The 20340-nt window shown below is 44.2% G+C and overlaps 1 protein-coding gene across 12 annotated transcripts in view; it reads left to right on the forward strand.

The window, feature by feature from the left end:
* Positions 1-20340, forward strand: part of Ptprt (protein tyrosine phosphatase receptor type T) — a 1119809-nt gene that overhangs the window by 1071233 nt on the left and 28236 nt on the right. For 6 of the 12 annotated variants that reach the window (XM_029473981.2, XM_029473982.2, XM_029473983.2 and 3 more), the window contains 8 exons: positions 2602-2638; positions 4039-4136; positions 7581-7640; positions 8284-8400; positions 9708-9862; positions 13165-13300; positions 14844-14993; positions 16787-16960. In XM_029473981.2, coding sequence (XP_029329841.1) covers positions 2602-2638; positions 4039-4136; positions 7581-7640; positions 8284-8400; positions 9708-9862; positions 13165-13300; positions 14844-14993; positions 16787-16960 — 927 coding nt within the window. The remainder of the gene's footprint in view (positions 1-2601; positions 2639-4038; positions 4137-7580; positions 7641-8283; positions 8401-9707; positions 9863-13164; positions 13301-14843; positions 14994-16786; positions 16961-20340) is intronic. The other 6 variants (XM_029473985.2, XM_029473986.2, XM_085832577.1 and 3 more) reach the window with 1 other exon arrangement.

Consider the following 20340-nt stretch of genomic DNA (forward strand, 5'->3'; position numbering starts at 1 on the left):
TCATCATTCTAGGCTCTAGGGAGCCATTTTCTGTTTCCAAACCTACTCAAAGTGTTGAGAATCTAATTCTTCTATCCAGCCATCATAGCCCTGTCCATCTTGACTTGGAGTGACAGATATACCTTCCCATTGCTTTGTTCTTGGGAGAGAATTCAGTTACTCCTAACAAGGTAGGACTCATCTGCCCAGAGATCCTAAACATTCAATATGCATTGTTAATCATCAAAGAGGTCTCAATAAATGTTTGCCAAATGAGAATTATAATTATAAAATCAAAAACACAATGTGAAATCTTAGAATTGTATCCAATACATTTTATAGGAACTGTTGCATATTAACTTTTTAAATATTTTTAATATACTTTAAATTGTCTGATAGCCTTTTTATAACAATATCTGAGACCCAAAGAAATTAATTAAGTTAACCTAAATGACCCAGCCTTGGGACAGAGCCCAAGATTCAAATCTAGGCAACTGAGTTGCTCTACGGTACATATGACCCACACTCTGTGTCTTTCTGGTTAGTTTGTCATAGCTTGCTTATTTGCTATTTGCTCTGTGCCTGTATAGGCTCCTGGAGAATAGTTTCTATTTCTATAGAAGTCAGGTGTGTCAACTGAGTGTCCTCATTAAGTATGGGATTACTTGCTGTAATCGTGGTGCATGGTTAATCTTACTATGTTGGGCTTTTTCATTGCTGTAACTAAGTATCTGAGTAAGGCAATTTAAGTGAGGAAGTATTTATTTTGGCTTACAGCTTCAGAGGTGTCAATCAGTTTGTCTTAACAAGAGGGTGTGGCAGAATACAACAGTTCACATCACAGCCAGGAAGCAGAGAGAGTAAGTTATAGGAACAAAACAGGATAGAACAAGATGGAGTCTCCAAGATCTAGGCTTGGCCTCCTACTTACCCTTTCTCCAAATAACATGATTACATTATAAATCCATCAGAAGTCACTCCATTCCTTGGTCCAGAGCCTTCATGATCTACTGAGACAGACTTACTTGGGGGAGGGGGTTCATTGATCCTCTAAGCATTTCTCAATCCAGTCAAGTTGACAATGAAGTTTAACTATTGTATAGAGAATTTATGGTCATAATGTTGGTCTTGGGACAGTGGTGGTAGGTACTCCAGATAAAGTATGAAGAGATATTGGGAGAAACCTTCCAAATATTTACCAAATGAATGAAATAGTAAGACCTTCAAATGTACAAGGGACCCATACACTAATTTTTGAATCATCACTTGGATCCAGCGCTTCAGAGCTACCACCAAAACTCTAGGGCAATTCTGGCTTACTTCTTATGGAAGACTGAAGATACCTCAGCTTCTCTAATGAAATTTTACAATGTTTAAACTGAAGCAGCTATTCACCAAACTTTAGGGCTTACAATGTTCAGGGACAGTTAACTCTAAGTGTGAAGTATGTTTCAAGACTGTCAACAATTCATTCTATCTAAGACTGTCCCATAAAGTGCCTGCCATACGGTCACTGGGGTTGAGTTCAGACCCCTAGCATTCATGTAAAACCTGGGCGATTAATGACCACCTATAAGCCTAGCACTGGAGCAGGGGAAGAAAGTTGATAGAGGAGGCCTCAAGCTCACTGGACAGAGAACTGAATCCTGAAATCCAGGTCCAAAGACTCTGTCTCCAAAAATTAGGCTGGAGAGCTATTAAGGAAGTCACCAATTCCTTTTACCTTAATACACATGTACACATATATTCACAATTCATTCAAATATGTACACACATATACATACATACACATGACACAAGCAATAAAATTTAACTGTGTCCCTATCCACCTATCCATCTAGTCACTAAATGCTAATCATGTTTAATGGTCGATACTAAACTTAAGCTTTTCTTCAATATAACACACTAGAGACACTGTTCCTCTCTAACAAAGGAGGCCCTTCCCTCCATTTCACTCCCAAAGAAAAGACAGTGACATCTACAACCTCTTCTCTCGTGATTAGGATGTTATTAACCAGCAAGTTAGCTCCATGCCAGAGCACAGTAGGGCTTAGGGGAGCACTCTGAAATAGCCAGGGAAATCAGAAACCAGTCTTCAGATTAGTTCTTGGCTAACTGAGCTCACATGTTCACATGGTCCTCTCTGTACCCAGAACTTTTCTATCACCAGAGAGAAGCAATGTGAAAGCCTTCCTATTTCCTTTCTCTGATTGTTAACACTGTACAATCAGAGGGAGAAAAAACTGGCCTTTTATGTTTCCTACTCCAGGTGCCCTGGTAGGCCTAGCATTGGGATCTGTATATGATTATGGCTCAGAAAAGACTTGGTGGTGGTTGCTGTGCACCATAAACCTGGAACACCTTCTCCCCTATATTTTTGGGTTGCATACACATAAGGAATGCCTATGGCAAACCTGTATGGGCCCCTCATAGGTCATCACAATAACAGTCAATGTTGTCTTGATGCTCTACACACAGTCTTATAAGGTCTTTAATACTCCTCTGAAGATGCTATCTTCATTTTGCCTATGAGAATGCCAGGTATCTAGGAAGAAATGTGTATTAATGTTGTGTTGTTTTGAATGGAAACCCTTCACTGTGTTTTTTTTTCCTATTATCCAGGGGTACCACCGACCCCGGCACTACATTGCAACCCAAGGTAAGTGTCTTGGAGTGACTCTTGAGTCACTCTTGATACCCTCAAGAATATCAAGGAAGAGGGACTTAAAAATAAAATCAAAGTAAGCCTTGCTATCCACTCATTCTCTCTCTGTTTTCACAAAAGTCTTTCTACACTAGTGGCCTGGCTTCCCCTGAAGGAAGCGGGTAAGATTTTGCAGATAGAGAAGCCAGTGAGACAGGGCAACTTGGCCTCCAGAAGTTCTTGAGGAGCAAGGTCATGACAAGTCCAGCTTAGAATAGCAGCAGAAAGAGCCGTCACTATATTAGTAAGAGACAAGATACCATGCATGGGTGACCAGAAGATAAAAGCCTCAATGGATCAACCAGAGAGGTCCCCATCCATTTTGCAAATGCTTGTCTACAAAAGAGATGCAGCCAGTTGCCCTAGAACACAGTGTGGCAGTATGCTATCAGAAGGCTTAAAATTGATGATGCCTTTTAAAGCCTCCATGGGAGAAGCTCTGCAGATAATTACACGTGTGGACCTTGACATATATAAAAAGCATTCTCCACAATGTTATCGTGTCATCTGTAACAGGAAAAAGTGGGAAAATCTTAAATGCCCAATAATAAATAGGTTGGTTAAATAACATACCGTGTCTCTATGTTGTAGAAAACTCTGTAACTATGAAAAATACCATTTTTGAGGACATGAAAAAATACTTATGATAGACCTGGTACTTATTGCAGCAAATACATTTGTACACACAAAACACAGAAAAAAATACTATTCAAATTTTCTTTCAAATGCATAAATTGCTTTTGTAATTTTAAAAATGATGAAGACCCAGAATCTTAAGAGTCATTTTCTAGGAAATTGCTTTAGACTGTCAGATCCTATCTTCCACTCTTTGCTTTTCTGTCCTTTCCCTTTTTTCTTTCTCTTTTGTTTTCTATGTTTTAATCCTTCCTTTCCTGGTCAAGCTTCAGATGAATGTCTCTAGCATTTGTCAAACTCAAAACGCTGCACCCTCTTGCTTTTGGCAGCTCCACCCTCCCTACCCTAACTCCCTTGCTAGCTCTCCTTTGAGATCTTGCTGTCCCTTGAACACAATCTACACTATAGTCCAGATAAAGTGCTGAATCAAGAAAAAGTGGAACTGCTAGGTTGAACGTGATGGTGAGGATGAGGATGGAGAGAATGCTGCAGACAACGAGCATCTAAAAATGGGGTTTTTCTTATCTCTGCTGTGTTCCGGCCCCCAAAGACTCATCTCCAGCCTCTGTCGTCTCAGCTACTTGGTATTCTACTAGGGCTCCTCTACACTCGTTCTTGCCCACCTCTATAGAACCTTGATTAAACAGCCAAGAGAGTTAACCTTTGAGCAGCCGCTTTGTATCTGCAGTCTCTAACCCTGTCCCCGTTTCTGTCACCAGGTCCAATGCAAGAGACGGTGAAGGACTTTTGGAGAATGATCTGGCAGGAAAACTCTGCCAGCATCGTCATGGTCACAAACCTTGTGGAAGTGGGCAGGGTAAGCCTCCCCTTCAGTCATGTGGGCAGAGGGTGGTGGAGACGAATGCTGGGGCACCTGTTGCCTTGTGCCACCAGCTTCCAAAGCATCAGCACACCCTTACAGCAGCCTACAGGGATGGGGGATGCCATTCCTCCTACTTCACATCTGAGCAGCATCCATTCCTTCAGCTCTCCCATCCCATTTCTATCCTCTCTCCGTTGACAATGTCATCTCATAGATTTTGAGGAAATGAAAGCTATCAGATGTGTACTCTCTTCCCAACACGTTACAGACCTACAATCTTATTTGTATCATCATCCATCTTCATATCCTTCCTTTCTGTTATCAGGTCTAGCCAAGAGAAAGGGCTGTTTTGGTTGACCCCCAAAAGGCTGAATACTGGCCATTTCTTATATAATTTATTCAGATTACTCTCTTCCTCTCCCTTCTTTCCCTCATCTCCATCAATCTGCCCTCCCAACCCCTGGCATCCTGTTGTCAGTTTGACAATATGACAAACACTAAGTACCTGCCTTTGATAGGCCACCCCTGGGAAAATGCTTTCTGAGAAGTCACTGCAAGCCTTTGTTTGCCTACCCTCCTCATCTGTTAGCCCAACATTCTTTACCCATTAAAGAACCTAGTCTTGCCTAAAAGAAGAGAATGGGCTTGCACTAACAAAGACACCAGATGGACGGGGCAGGAAAGCAACCAGAAGTTCCTGAGAAGCAAGTGACATGTTCAGCTCTTAAGGGAGGTGGGAGGGACCTGTAACTAAGATGTGTCATTGAAGGGAAGGGGCCAGGAAGGGCAGATCAAACGTATTAATATCATCATGTGCAACCCACCAAGGCTCAGAGATTTTCACATATTCCCTTTTCATTTGAAAAATACGACTGTTCCTCACTGCTGAATTATTCCCTTCAGTGTATGAATATGCTCAAAAGGGCAAAAACCACAGCACATGAGTCACAAAACAGAAACAAAAATCATCAAACTGACAACAGGATGCCAGAGGTTGGGAGGGCAGATTGATGGAGATGAGGGAAAGAAGGGAGAGGAAGAGAGTAATCTGAATAAATTATATTTATTATGAAATTGTCAGAAAAAAACCACAAAAATGATAAGACTACAAAATAAGTTAAAACCTTTTGAAAGCCAAACAAAGGTGCCTGCCCTGTTCCTACTTTTCTGCTGAAACTCAAGGACTTACATGATGCTCTGTGTCTCCACTGGCTTCTCCTCCACCCACCTCAACATAGTAGGTCTCTCTCTTCCCCCAGCCATGATGTTGTCAACATGGCTCCCTCCCTATTGACAAACCTGGCCTCCACATCTCTCTCTCCATCTGTCTTCTCCTCTCAACAGCCTGTTCTTCCTCCCCTGCCTATGAACCTTCACTGTTCTTGAGGGCTCAGGCCTCTGTCTCCTTCTGTTCTATCTAGATTCAGTCCTAAGTTGTCCTTAGCAAGAGCCTGGGAAAGAGGCTACTATTTCCAGTTTTGCTTTTGTTCCTTTGATTAACTGTGGCCTGTGGGTCAGTGGGCAGGCTGCACAGTTGAAAGGTTGATGTACAAATATCTAGACTCAAAGGGCTTCCATAGTGTATACAAACTATATCACTAGTGGACAGGTAAGTTATGGTAGTCTATTAGGATAAAGTGTGCTGGTCGCAGTGGTGGGGCAGAAGAAGCTCTCCATTCTGTAATACTGTATTGAAAGAGTGTAGATATCTCATGGGTCAGGGCTAAATGAGTCAGTATACTTGAACATTCACCATCTGACCCATTGCCCAGTTTTACAGATAAGCACAGATGGAAAAGGGTGGATACTTGAACCAATCATTATAGTCCTACTCTTGACTCTTATTTTAATACTTGAAACCCTGATGATCAGACTGTCCCCCACTATTCAGACTGTCCACCACTTTTCAGACTGTCCCCCACTATTCAGACTGTCTCCCACTGTTCAGAATGTCCCCCACTGTCCAGAATGTCCCCCACTATTCAGACTGTCCCCCACTGTTCAGACTGTCTACCACTATTCAGAATGCCCCCACTGTTCAGAGTGTCCCCCACTATTCAGAATGCCCCCACTGTTCAGACTGTCCCCCACTATTCAGAATGCCCCCACTGTTCAGACTGTCCCCCACTATTCAGAATGCCCCCACTGTTCAGACTGTCCCCCACTGTTCAGACTGTCCCCCACTGTTCAGACTGTCCCCCACTGTTCAGACTGTCCCCCACTGTTCAGACTGTCTACCACTATTCAGAATGCCCCCACTGTTCAGACTGTCCCCCACTATTCAGAATGCCCCCACTGTTCAGACTGTCCCCCACTGTTCAGAATGCCCCCACTGTTCAGACTGTCCCCCACTGTTCAGACTGTCCCCCACTGTTCAGACTGTCTACCACTGTTCAGACTGTCCCCCACTGTTCAGACTGTCCTCCACTATTCAGACTGTCCTCCACTGTTCAGACTGTCTACCACTATTCAGATTGTCCCCCACTGTTCAGACTGTCCCCTACCATTCAGACTGTCCCCCACTTCCAGCTGCTCCAACTGTTCAGCTGCTTCCCCAAGGAATAAGCCTCAGGCTGCAACTCTAGTGAACAACAGAAGCTGCCCAGAATTTGAGCATTCCAGTCTGGCTCACAGCACATTCCACATTCTAAAATGAATTCTCCTGATGCTGGACTGTGAATGGAAACCAGGCAACTTGGGAGAAAGAGCAGTTTCATAATGGAACTCCTTCTAGTGGCCAACACACACACACACACACACACACACTGCATTATATTTATGGCACAGTAATCACACAAGGCAGTGTTCCTGGTTATGAGTCAGAGAGTCTGTGTGTGCTCCTCGCTCCATTCCTCGCCAGCTGTTGACTGTGAACAATTTTCTCGGCTTCCCCATGTTTAAATCCTCACCTGTAGAATGTGGGGCAACATATTTTCTAAGGTTGTGGTGACATATAATTAACACCATATATGAAAATAAGCCATGGAACATTTAATAGGCAATGCTAGACAAGGTAAGTATGAGCTCTCATTAGCTGTAGGAGTCTGAGACTCTTTCTAGAAGGTACTTAGCTCCAAGGTCTCAGATTCCAGCAATGTCCATTTGCCTTCAAACCCTGTTGTGTACTGAGTGTTCCCCTAAGTGGGTTCCCAGGGATGCTAGCCTACAGGATGACGAGTGAGCAGAGGGTTCCATGGTTAAATACGCTTGGGAAATGCTGTGTCCTCTGCCCCGTTGGAGAGTCCTAAGATACTTATTAACAATATTAGTGCTTTTGAGGAACTAAGTCATCTTTTACCAAAGCAGCTTGTTTATCTTTGTTGAAACAGCATTTCCCAAACTCATTTGACCACAAAAAAACCTCTTTTTGTTTTGTTTTGTTCCTTGTTTTGTTTTGTTTTGTTTTATTTTCATTTTTGTTTACCTAACACCTATTAGCACCCAGCGGAACACACTGTGGGAACTGCCACGCTAGGCCGTGCTGCATCCCCCGGAATGGTAATAACACTTTTGTTATTTTAAGGGGGAAACTATGATTTCTTTTTCTCTCTGTGGAACTTAGAGCCAAACATGGGAATGGCTTGCTGTTAGCATAGACACCTACCGCTGGGGCAGAGAGTAGTGGTGCATCTTCCCTTTGAGCTCAGGATTGTCTGTGTCTTCCCCAACTAAGAGCCTTTCTCCTTCCAGCCCCCAGGGACCCTCTCCTAATCGCTTCTGCTTCTCCCTCCTTGCTGTTCCCCACCTGACTTCTCAACCTCGCTCAGATGATAATGCTTAGCGGCTCCACGCTGACACAGCAGGAAATGAACAAGTCACCAGTCTCCAGTATTATTATTCATCTGCTAAGTAGAGATGATGAACCTCCCATCCTACCTAGTTCTTTCTGATGGCTTAGTGTAGCAAGGCACCAGGAAACCACAAGGAGCTGTAAGAGAAGATAGTGCTGTTATTATAATGGCCCCAATGACTCTGGCAGTGAGTTAGGCCCTGCACAATTTGCTGATCCCTGACCACTGAGTGCCCCATGGGCTGAAATGGGCCTCCAAAGTCACCCTTGGGTTTATTTGGATGGGAAAGCCAAAGTAGCTGGCTTCTCACCCTCCTCCCTATCCTCTCCCTGTCTATCACTCGGCCACAGGTGAAGTGTGTCCGATACTGGCCAGATGACACAGAGGTCTATGGAGACATTAAAGTCACCCTAATAGAAACAGAGCCCCTGGCAGAATATGTCATCCGCACCTTCACAGTCCAGAAGGTAAGTTCCCCTTTCCACGGGAAGTCCCTCTTTGAAGCCAATTGGTTGGTCTATTCATTCAGAGTGTAGAGCAAACGTCTGATTTGTGCCCAGCTGGCACGATACAACAGTCAGAAAAGACTTTGCAATCATTCCTCAACTAGAGAGACGAACAGACTTCAACAGACAATGTAATAGACTAAAGGTGTGATACATTCTGATGAAAGCTATATGGTACCAAAGGATAGAGGCCAAAATGAACAGGGGCACGAGAGATTTAAATGTACCCAATTGCAGACCCCCAGATCCAAAGTAATTTGTAGAGAAAATTGGGACTGAGAAGGCTCCGGTAGAGGAAGGGATGAGAGGAATAGTATCCTTGGCCCAGGGTCAAAAACATGTAGTGTGGAGGGCAAAAAGATGCCAGCATTTCCCAGGCTGGGAGTCTGATCAAGGACTGATCTCAACCAGGGGTGATTTGGTCCTCTGGTTGGTGTTTGTCTGATTTCTCCTCCTCTGCAATTACATTAGATAATTCCTTTCTATACTTTAATATAGTGGTTTTCAACCTGTGTAATGCCACCAGAAATATCAGATAGTTACATTAAGACTTATAACCAGGCAGTGGTGGCGCATGCGTGTAATCCCAGCACTTGGGAGGCAGAGGCAGGTGGATTTCTGAGTTCGAGGCCAGCCTGGTCTACAGAGTGAGTTCCAGGACAGCCAGGGCTATACAGAGAAACCCTGTCTCAAAAAACTAAAAAAAAAAAAAAAAAAAAAAAAAAAAAAAAAAAAAAAAGACATAACCTTATGGTTGAGGGTCACCCCAACATGAGGAACTATTTTAAAGAGTTGCAGCATGAGGAATCTTGAGAGCCACTGCCCTAGTAGAATTATCCGTATAGAAGTCTTCCTTACTCAGTGAAGTCATGAGCTATTCCAGGAGCAGGAACTATGGCTTAAATCGCCTCTTCAAAGGGCCTAGCACACGTCCAGGAAAAGATGACCCTTGGTAAGCATTACCTAACTTGAGATAAAAAATAAAATAGATGTTTCCTAGCTCCAGCTAGGAAATGCTATGAATGTCTGCTGAAGACATGCAAGCAAAATACTCATACACGTAAAAATAAATAAATACATTCATTCATTTTTAAGATGTTTTTCAAGAAACTACTGTTTTCACATTTTCCAAAAGCAACTGGGCAGAGTTTCTGTGAGTTAACACCCATTCACACCACAAGGGCCTCACCCTTCCCCACCACCCCACATCACACTGGGAGAGTAATGAAGGAAGCAGGTGGAGGAACAAAGACCCATTCTCTCCTCAGAAAGGCTACCATGAGATCCGGGAGCTCCGCCTCTTCCACTTCACCAGCTGGCCTGACCATGGTGTTCCCTGCTATGCCACTGGCCTTCTGGGCTTTGTCCGCCAGGTCAAGTTCCTCAATCCCCCAGAAGCCGGGCCCATAGTGGTCCATTGCAGGTGAGTCAAACCTCCATTCCCATTCTTCAATCAACGGGACCTCTATGGATTTGCTCTCTGGGTGAGGGTGATACTATCCTGTCCCAGGGCCTTGGTTTTATGGCTTTAAGACTCCTCCTCCTATGGCCCAGAGCCTTGCTGCCTTCTGAAAAGACCTGTCCAGCAACAATGGCAGTAATGGTTAAGTTACTGTTACAGTTGTTACTCCAAGGGACACAATGGGGCTTAGCAGCACCTGCTATGCCTGCCACATATATCTGCCCATATTATTTCACTTCGCATCCAAGTTCGATAGATGAGCAATATTCTTATCACTCCCACTTTACAGATAGGGAAACTGAGGCACAGAACTTAGTAGAGAGAGCTGGGAAATGTCAAAGCCGGTATTGTTAACATGTTCTCTGGAGCTTCCTGGCAGCAACTTGACATGGGACACCTTGGTATAAGAGTATGTCTCTTTACTCCTATTATTTTTTAATATCAGTTGCAGGCCTGCAGGGTCTTTAATAGAGAGCAAGTAGCCAGCATCAGGTTCCCCTTATTACTGAGATGGGGAACTTTTAGCTTTGACCTAGAAAGTCACTTTGAACATAAGTGGCATTGGATTCTTCTAAATGGAGATGAAGTATTGTGTCAAGGGCATTTGGAATTGGAAGAAGGTAGATGCCCAGAGCTGAAGGCCACAGAGTCTGTATCCCCCTCCTTCCCAATGCCGCTCAGTTTCAGTATGACCTTGGGCTCAGCATGTCTCCTTACACCTTGTATGATTCGGCCATTTCATACTTCCTGGCAATGCCTGTGTCAGTCCAGAGGCCAGGGGAGACTCTGCGAATGTCTCAGAGCCAGCTCCTCCCACACATGGCATCCCTTTGTGTTCTCCACGGCAGTAGATACAGAACCAACCACACTTAACAGGTAAAAACTGAGGGTTTCGCCAAAGCCTCTGCACTGTGAGCATCTAGCATGGATTCTCTGCTTTGTCTTTCTATCATTGCAAAGAGCAAAAGGTCCATTAGCATCTAAGCTTGCTATCTATCTCCTAAAGACAGCCAGAGATCAGGAGGTAGAAAGGAAGTTAAACAAGGAGACCCTCTGCCACTTGTGGTCCTGGGTGTGGTAGTCTGCGATTGCATCTCCCTAGCAATTCACTGTAAAGTGTCAAAGCAGAGTGGTGCCTTCTCCTGGGGATGCTATGGTTTGGCTGATGCACACTAAGTGCCTGAAAGGATTCCAAACCACTCTCCCAGACTCTTACCATTATCCAACACCCCAGACAATGCTTAACAAATACTTTAGGACAGTAAGTGTCTTTTACTAATCTTCCTATCCCTATTCTTAACTGTGGTATCCAGGACGTCAAGAATGCTTGATAAATACCCGTGGAGTATAAGTAGCCAGGCACAAAACTAAGCAATTTACATGCATTATGCTTCTAAAATGTAATCTAATGCAATTTACATATGTTGTACCATTAATACTAAGAGGTCTATGGCCTGTTTCATTTTATGAATGAGAATGCTGAAACCCAAAGAGATGAAGTCATTTGCCCAAGGTCACACAGCTAGTAAGTAACATAGCCAAGATTTAATCTCAGGATCTCAAATACCATGTGGTTAACTACTAGTTTATTCTAGAAAAACAAACAAAACAAGATGCATGCACACACACACACACACACACACACACACAAAGCTCAGACTTTTCAAAACCTCTCTCAGAGGGCAGGATCTGAAGCTCACTGACACCAGGCACCTTATTCAAAGATGTTGGAGGCAAGATTCAAATCCAGTGATACAAGTTCATTCCCATGAGATAAGTGAGGGGTGAGGCTTTGGGAAACATGAATGACTGACTGACTATCTATCTATCTACCTATCTATCTATCTATCTATCTATCTATCTATCTATCTATCTATCATCTATATCTATATCTACATGTACATCTACTTCACATCTACATCTATCTATCTGTTTGTTTATCTAGATAGATTAGATTGGATATAGAGAGAGAAGGGGGGAGGAGGAGAGGAAGAGAGAGAGAGAGAGAGAGAGAGAGAGAGAGAGAGAGAGAGAGAGATCTCCCTTCCCAAGCTCCAGAGCCAGTTCTGTTCAATTCTTTTGGAAGGGGTCTTGAGTTGCATGGGGACAGGTATTTTGAGGCAAGATTAAGTCAGACTATACTCAGTTTGAATGATGGCAGCTTGTCACAGATGAGGACTGCTTCCAAGGGGTTTGGTTTCCAGACCACCATTGATGTGGGCCCCCGTTGGCCATTGCTTCATGGCCAGTGTTGCTTTAGTATGTCATTGATTTGTTTCCACGGGGTAAGTAAAGTATGAAAGCACCAGCAATGTGGGCTTACTTCACAGTCTCTCCTGCGTTCCCTTCTAAAACTGTGCACAGTACAGGCCAGCGTTCTGTAATTCTGCCCTATTGTTTTATAGCCCAGAGATAATCTGGGAAGATCTGTTGTGTTCCAGGGAGTTTTGTGAAATCCTCTTGCTATTTTGTGTCTTGTCTGAGATTCCCCTGTGAAAGCTTGTCAGTAATGACAAACTGATTCTCTGTCCAGGAACCTGGTGCTTGATGAGGGTCTCAAGGCTGTCACCTGCTCCAGTTTGATGGTATGCTTGACTCATGACCCCAAGGAAGCCATCATAAATGGGTCAACTGCAGGGCCTTGAATAGGAGACTCCAGATCCACTCTCTGCCTTTAGACACAGCTCAGAGCTTTCTGGTCTCTGTCTATCCCACTCTCTGGAACACAATAAAAAAAGAAAGGGAGAAGGAGAAAGACATGTTTACTAGGAAGGCTCCAGTATGCCAGGCACACTACACATCTTATTAAGAAAGGTAGTAGAAGTTCTACATGGTCTCAGAGAACTCTCAGCTCTCCCATTTGCCAGCTCCATGACTTCAGGCTACAAGTTCTCTATGCCTCAGTGTCTTGACAATGAAATGGGATAAGAAACTTGACTATCACCTCCTATCAAATTTGTAAAGCATTTGTATAGCAATGTATTGCACAAAAAGTACTCCATAAGCATTTGCTCTACATATACAGCAAAATAAATCCTGGAAACCACCTCCAATGGTAAGCATTGCTTTCCAATCTAATATAAGAAAATTTAGTCACTTGTTCAGCATAGCTCAGGAATGTTAGGGTCCCAACCATTCCATCTGACTTCTGTAACACCCTGTCTTTCAGCAAGGCTTTTGAGATAAGGTCAAATGGTAGGGGCCTTATCACCATAATCCATCTCATCCCAAGATCCCTAACACACACCTAACTTCTCTTCCAGTGCTGGAGCGGGGAGGACTGGCTGCTTCATTGCGATTGACACCATGCTCGACATGGCTGAGAATGAAGGGGTTGTGGACATCTTCAACTGTGTGCGTGAGCTCCGGGCACAGAGGGTCAACCTGGTGCAGACAGAGGTTAGTCCTGGGGCAGTGAGCAAGCTAGTTACCGAAAACCTTGACCAAAGAGAAGCATAGTGGGACAGAGGCTCATTATGGAGAAGTCCTGCAGAAAGAGATGTTCCTGTATAACTACTGGTACAGGGTACCTATATAACTTGCTATGGGGAGATGTCCAGACCAATGCTGGGACTCTCTGGTACAGGAACTTCTGGAAGCATTAACTGGTGAGTTCTCTATCTCTACAGTCATCCAAGTAAGATTGAATAACATTGTTAGAGATGATGTTTGAGCCTTGGATGAAGGAATGGAGAGGGAGAGGAAGTATTGATATTTATGGAATGCCTTCTTTGTGCCAAACACTCAGACAGACCTTAATACAAATGGCTTAACCAACATAGTGATTTTTTTTAACATTTATTTATTTCATTTTATGTGACTAAGTGTTTTGTCTGCATGTGTGTAAGTGCACCATATGTGTGCCTGGTGCTCACAGAAGTCAGAAGGTCCTGCTAGGTCTCCTAAAGCTGCAGTTACCACAGTTATGAACCACCATGTGGGTGTTGGGACCCAAACCCTGGTCTTCAGCAAGCGTAGCAAGTTCTTTTAACTACTGAGAAATCTCTTTAGCCCAAAGTTCTTGATATCATTGCCTTGAACTAAAGGCTGAGGCATCCTAGAGAGACATACATAATCCTTGCCTTCAAGGAAGAATTCTGTCTAGATGGAGAGCCCAATGCCTGAGGATGATACAACTAAGATTATCTGAATTGATAGAGTTAAAAAATACTTTCTGGAAAGAAGAAAACATGAAGATATAGAAAAGGAGAGGAATTTCATCAGAAAAGTGGGTCCCAAGAAGCAGGATGGAGAGGATGGAGCACAAATTTTAGGATCAGACCCCGAGATGCAGCTTTCAGCACAAGCTGTCTCTTTGGAGGCAAACCCAAGACACTCTGGTTGTTGAGTGTAAAGTGGGATAGGACAGAAATAAACTAAGTGTAATTTATTGTGCTGTAACATCTGGAACCCAATCCTGCTGGCAACCCCTGAGAGACAATGTAAACCACATTTCTCTAAACTGTCCCATAGAAGAAGAGAGGAGCCTTGGGGTTTTATCCGCAACCCTCCACCTGTCGTGTTGTTGTTGTTGTTGTTGTTGTTGTTGTTGTTGTTTGTCCTAAGCATAAGACTAAGTACACTCTAGGAAGTAGGAAGAAAACCCCCCGAGAGAAGAGCAGGGGTTTGCAGCTAGCAGCTTCTCTGTGAGAGCAGATGATATGAGTGGAACCCCTGGAGCACCTGTGATGGCATGTGCTCACATTTCTCACCCTTATCAGTGACTCTGCTGTCCCATCCTATATGAGAGAAAAATGCGCTGTATAGCTCAATCACTGTAGAACACTGGTGACTTACACCTTTGGGTTACAGGATAAAAACTACGGATTCTGCAGTATAAATCATGTCTTCCTTTGTTGCTGCAAGATTCGTTCCTTGTGGACAAATGCTCGCAGGCATTTGTTCTGACCAGAGCCCTCTTCCCCTCCCCTTGACTTTGCAGGAGCAGTATGTGTTTGTGCACGATGCCATCCTGGAAGCATGCCTCTGCGGCAATACTGCCATCCCAGTGTGTGAGTTCCGCTCTCTCTACTACAACATCAGCAGGCTGGACCCGCAGACCAACTCCAGCCAGATCAAAGATGAGTTTCAGGTATGGACAAAGGCGATGTGCAGGGACTTGGTTGCTCTGAGTTGTCCTAACAAATTCCCACAGCCTGGGTGACTTACATGGCAGGCATTTGCTTTTCACATCTCTGAAAGCACTGAAGCCCAAAAGCAAGCTACCAGCAAATGTAGTATCAGGGGAGAGCTCAGACACGTCTGTGGTTTGTGAGTGGCTGTTTCCTTACAGTTTCACATGGCGTGTGTGTGTTTTTTTTTTCATTAGGGACACTGATCCCCAATTATTTCCCAAAGAAGCTACATCCTCGTATGCCCTGCTGGGAGCCAGGATAGCAGCATATCAGGCAGGGGTGCGGGAGGAAGTGTGTGTGTGTGTGTGTGTGTGTGTGTGTGTGTGTGTGTGTGTGTGTGTTTTCAATCTATAGCAATGACCTAGGAAACTTCAAATGCATATTGTGAGCCTTTCTTCATGAGATTGGTGTGTGTGTGTGTCTGCAGTGCCCAGCAGCTGTGGAAAGCTTTTCACACCATTCAGATTGCACAGTCATTAGCAACTATTAACCAATCACTCAATGATGGCTGACATTGGTTTTTCTGCTGTGATTATGCTATTGAACTGAGGTCTTAGTTAATTCTTGTTGATGTTGTGGAATGGACAGAAGTTTATAAGCTGGTGTGAATTTCATGCTTCCTTGACTCTGGGGAGACTGTAACCTCGGTGTTTTCTCCACAAATTCCATTGCATGGACTGGAGAACTTGTTGGAAATGAAGACTCTTGTGCCCCACCCAAACCTACTGAATTACAACCTACAATCTAACAGGATCTCTGTGTGCTTAAACCTTAAACCATCTCTTAGAGCATGGCTCAGGCACTGCAGTTCCACACCTTTGAAACCAGGATGTTCAAAACTGCAGCTTTGGTCTGAGAGGCCTGAATATGAATGACTGAGTAGAAGACACTAAAGTCCTGGACATAGCACTGAGTAAAAAGCTAGAGTTTAGCCCTTCATCCCATGGCCAAGACCATGACATGTCTGGGCAATGGTACTGTTTGAACTGGGCAGTAGGTAAACAAATAAAACCTGGCTCATACTATTTCGGTCAGGCTGATATTTTAGGGATCCTTTAACCAAATAATCTTTATTGTCTCAGAGCAGGGACATGTCAAGTGTCAGAGCAATGGAAGGCACACAACCCTGGACATTACACATAAGATCTAGTCTATTGGCTGATACAGATCTGGTCCCTAACTATGAGACTTACTCTACAGAGCACAAGCCTTGCAATTTTGTAGACCTACTCATTTTCCCCACAATGTCCCTTATCCACCTTGAGCAGCACGTCCTAGCATCCATCCATCGTCCTTCCATGTTAACACTGAGAAGAATCCTGGTAGATTACTTTCTTCCTTCCAGGGTACTTCAAGTGGTGTTTAACATTCATTAGGGATTCTCCAACCCATTCCCTGCCATATGCCCTTCTGGCTGGCCTCTCTTAATGCTGTGCTAGCCCAGTTGAACAACAGTTCGAATGGTTGGCAGGTGTTCTTAGCCCGTGGCTTACCCTGTGTTGGGCACCCTGCCCCTGCAGCCTTGGCACCTTGAAGGTATCACAAAGCTCCTGGCAAAGACCCTTAGTCCAGAAGTCCTATAGCAGCAAGCAGGATATAATAGAATATCACTGTCATGGGAGGAGCATGGGTTTGGGGAAAGAGGTAGCAAAGCCAAGCTTGGAGGAGAGACAGGTGAGTTAAGATAAACTGGGATATCAATTCCCTTCGCTTAGATACAGTCTCCTCTATTCACCGTTGTACCCCACAGACACTCAACATTGTGACACCTCGAGTGCGGCCTGAAGACTGCAGCATTGGGCTCTTACCCCGGAACCATGATAAGAATCGGAGCATGGATGTCCTGCCTCTGGACCGCTGTCTACCCTTCCTTATCTCAGTAGATGGAGAGTCCAGCAACTACATCAATGCAGCACTGATGGATGTAAGCTGAGCCCCTGGCAGAAAGCCCTTGGGAGTCATTATAGAAAAAGCTCTTTCCCATCATGGAGATGACTGAATCCCAGAGCCCAACTGGCCACCTTGGTTCTGACTGGTGGCCTCTGAGACCATAGTTCCCCTGAAGCCTTATGTCCAAACCCAGATACATTGTGTGCTTTTGTCTCTTTGGCTTAAAAACGGTGGACAGAATGGATCAAAAGCTGGAAAAAAAGTATTCCTATAATAACTCAAGATGAGTTCTATCCTGCATGCTTCTATGTCTGGCAGGAGTTCAGTTCTGACCACATTCCTCATGCCAGGCCTTGGTCTGAGACCTTGGGAGACAAGATGTAGTATAGCATCTTGGAGTTCCTTCTGGTGTATCTCAAATAGGTCCTCAGATAACTCCTGTGCAGAGGCAAAGAGTAAGATAGCACACAGTAGATGTTTAGTAAATGGCTGCTGGGCAGGGAGTAGAAGTAATAAAAAGATAAAGAAGGGAAATGGGACATGTCCTAGATTTCCTTGCTAAGGTACCATGCTTCCTCAGTGGCATGTCCCAGAAGAGAACTGCTCCCTACTGTGGTTTGAAATTAGGGAAATATTCTGCCCCAGTGTTCCCATGCCTCTGCCTCATATGCTCTGCCCCTGTGTCTTTGGGCATTTTCTGGTTATAAAATTGCACCTTCAGGATCTGCAGACACTTGTAGCAGTGTGAACCATAGGCATTCCAGTCTCACCCATGTGCTTTGCAGCAGAAGAGACTAAGAGACTGAGGAAGATGTGCTCGGGGTATTCCAGAGAAATAATGGCAAGGCCAGAGCTCCAGCGTTCACTCCAGAATTCATTTATTGTCCCTCCCCTGTTTGATCAATCCACTAAGATGCGTGAACTTGGCTTCTAAGGCTCAAGACCAAGAGCTCTATTGTCTGATTGGGGATGCACAATTCCAAGATCTCTCCTCCCCTTTCCCCACTTTGAAGTCATGTTCATCCAGCCCATAAGGTCCCCCATCTCACTTACAGACAAGAGAGTAGCCACTTCCTGGATCAAGACTATTACTTCTGACCTCTGATTGTCCCATGTGTTCTAAGTTTTGGAAACAAAGAAGTAATCCAAGGTCAATTCCCAACTAAGCTCTCAAGCGACCTGTCCTGGCTTCAGCTCACAGGTGCTTATATTCTCCTGGCTGAGTGTAGAAGTGGAGAGTTGTGTCTGGATCATGTTAAGTAGCTAGACTTGCTCAAAGAAGAAGAAAGACTTTCCAGCTTAAGGCCTTCTAAGATATCTCTCTCTCTCTCTCTCTCTCTCTCTCTCTCTCTCTCTCTCTCTCTCTCTCTCTCTCTCTCTCTCTCTCTCTGTGTGTGTGTATGTATGCTGTCTCTCTGTCTCTGTGTGACTGTCTCTGTGTATTTCTCTCTCTGTGAGTTTGTCTTCTTATCTTTCTCCTCTTTCTCTCTCTCTGAGTCTGTCTCTATCTATCTCTGTGTGTATTTCTCTGTGTGTATGTATGTATGTTTGTGAGTATGTGTGTGTGTGTGTGTCTCTGTGTCTCTGTCTCTCTTTGAGTCTGTCTGCTTATCTCTCTCTTTCTCAGAGTCTGTCTATCTCTGTGTCTCTGTCTTTGTGTGTGCCTGTCCCTCCAAGCACTGTCTCTCTCTCTCTCCAAGCCACCCCTATCATTATCTCCCACCTTCCCAGCATCCTCTCTCTACCTTCTTCATCCAAGCAAGCATCAAGGAAGCTCCTGGCCTCTGCTTTGCAGGTTAGATGCTGCCTGGAGTCAAATGCCTTGTGCCAAGCTCTGATTCTGATTGTCTTCTCTTTGTCCACAGGGCATTTCTCTTTTGAGTCATCACTGCGGCCTTTGCCTTTCTTATATTAAAAAAAAAAAAAATCCTTATCTGTATTCCAGCTCAGTCTGTGCATTATCTGGTAACCATAGCAGCTTTGCCTCTAGCAGAAAAATATGAAGTCCTCTGGGTTAATTTTTAATGTTTCCCTTGGTAAAGGATGATGTTATCCACGAAATGGATTGCTGGCTGATCCCTGAAACCCGGCAGGAGCGCAGATCTTGAACATATTTTCAGATAAGACTTTGTCAGGCGTGCTGGCCTAATAGATCATTTATCATAGAGTCAGGGAAAGCAAAGGAAACTAACATTCCCTGCATGTCGGGTTCTGGACTTGAGTTGTCTCCTCTGGCACTGGGGTATTACTCTCCCCATTTTTTGGAGATCTACTGAGGGTCAGGGTATTTTCATTACTTGCTCAAAGCCAACTGGCTTTGAGATGGTGGCACCAAAGACCCAAGCCCCATGCCTGCTGTCTTGAAAGCCTAAGTTTTTAATTTAATATTGTTTTATTTTATGTGTATGAATGTTTTGCCTGAATCTATGTCTGCACACCATGAGTGTACCTGAACTGGTGCTTGCAGAGACCAGAAGAAGGGTGTGTATGCCTGGTGCCTACAGCTCCCTGGAGCTGGAGTTACAGACAATTGTGAACTTCCATGTGGGTGCCGGGAATTGAACTCAGGTCCTCTGGGAAAGCAACCACTGCTCTTAACTGCTGGATCATCTCAATAGCCTTAGGCTGGATTTTTTTTTTCCCAGTGTGGAAATGGCTGAAAGGCCATGCTGACATAACCTTTGAGCTTGGAGACATTTAAAGGATCTGTCCCCCAACACCTATTGTTAGACCATCCACTGGTCAAAAGAAGGCCCTGGGAAATAGGAATCCCTAGTGTAGACATGATAAACATGTCTATAAGGACTTGCCGTGCTATTTCTGAGCCTCTGTCATTCTCTTCCCATTTCCTTCTGACTTGTGACTCTAGAACAGCAGCTCTGACTCCCACCTATCCCGGCTACCTTGATAATGCATTGAAACAATGGCTGATTTTCAGGTTGCACAAGCTACCAATGAAGTGGAGTCACTACTCAATCTTTCCAAATATCTCCCCCTACGGTATTGTGTCACATGGGGCTCAAATGAAGCTCCCAAGCTTACACTGGGATCCTCCCAACCTCTGGGCCTCAATGTCTGTGTCTGCAACAAAAGGACAAATTAATGTATTTACTAGTGCTGTGTTGTCGTTGTTTCTAATGTGAAATTAATATATTTACCGGTACTAGGCTATGATTGTGTCTAAGTGTGCTACCCAGACTCATCACTGATGCTGAGGAAAAAACTTAGGACAGGAATTGATCCACCCTGTAGTGAACTTGCTTACCAGGTTTTTTCTTTTTGTTTTTTTAGATTTATTTTTATTAGTTTTGATTGTGTGTAGGTGTGTGCATACCTGCAAGTGGGTATGCTCATGTACATAAGTGTAGTGCTTCTAGAGCCCAAAGGTATCAGATCCCTTGGAACTGGAATACA

The sequence above is a fragment of the Mus caroli genome, unplaced genomic scaffold (assembly GCF_978045245.1).
Source record: "Mus caroli unplaced genomic scaffold, Mus_caroli_1 scaffold_2, whole genome shotgun sequence".
Classification (NCBI taxonomy): domain Eukaryota; kingdom Metazoa; phylum Chordata; class Mammalia; order Rodentia; family Muridae; genus Mus; species Mus caroli.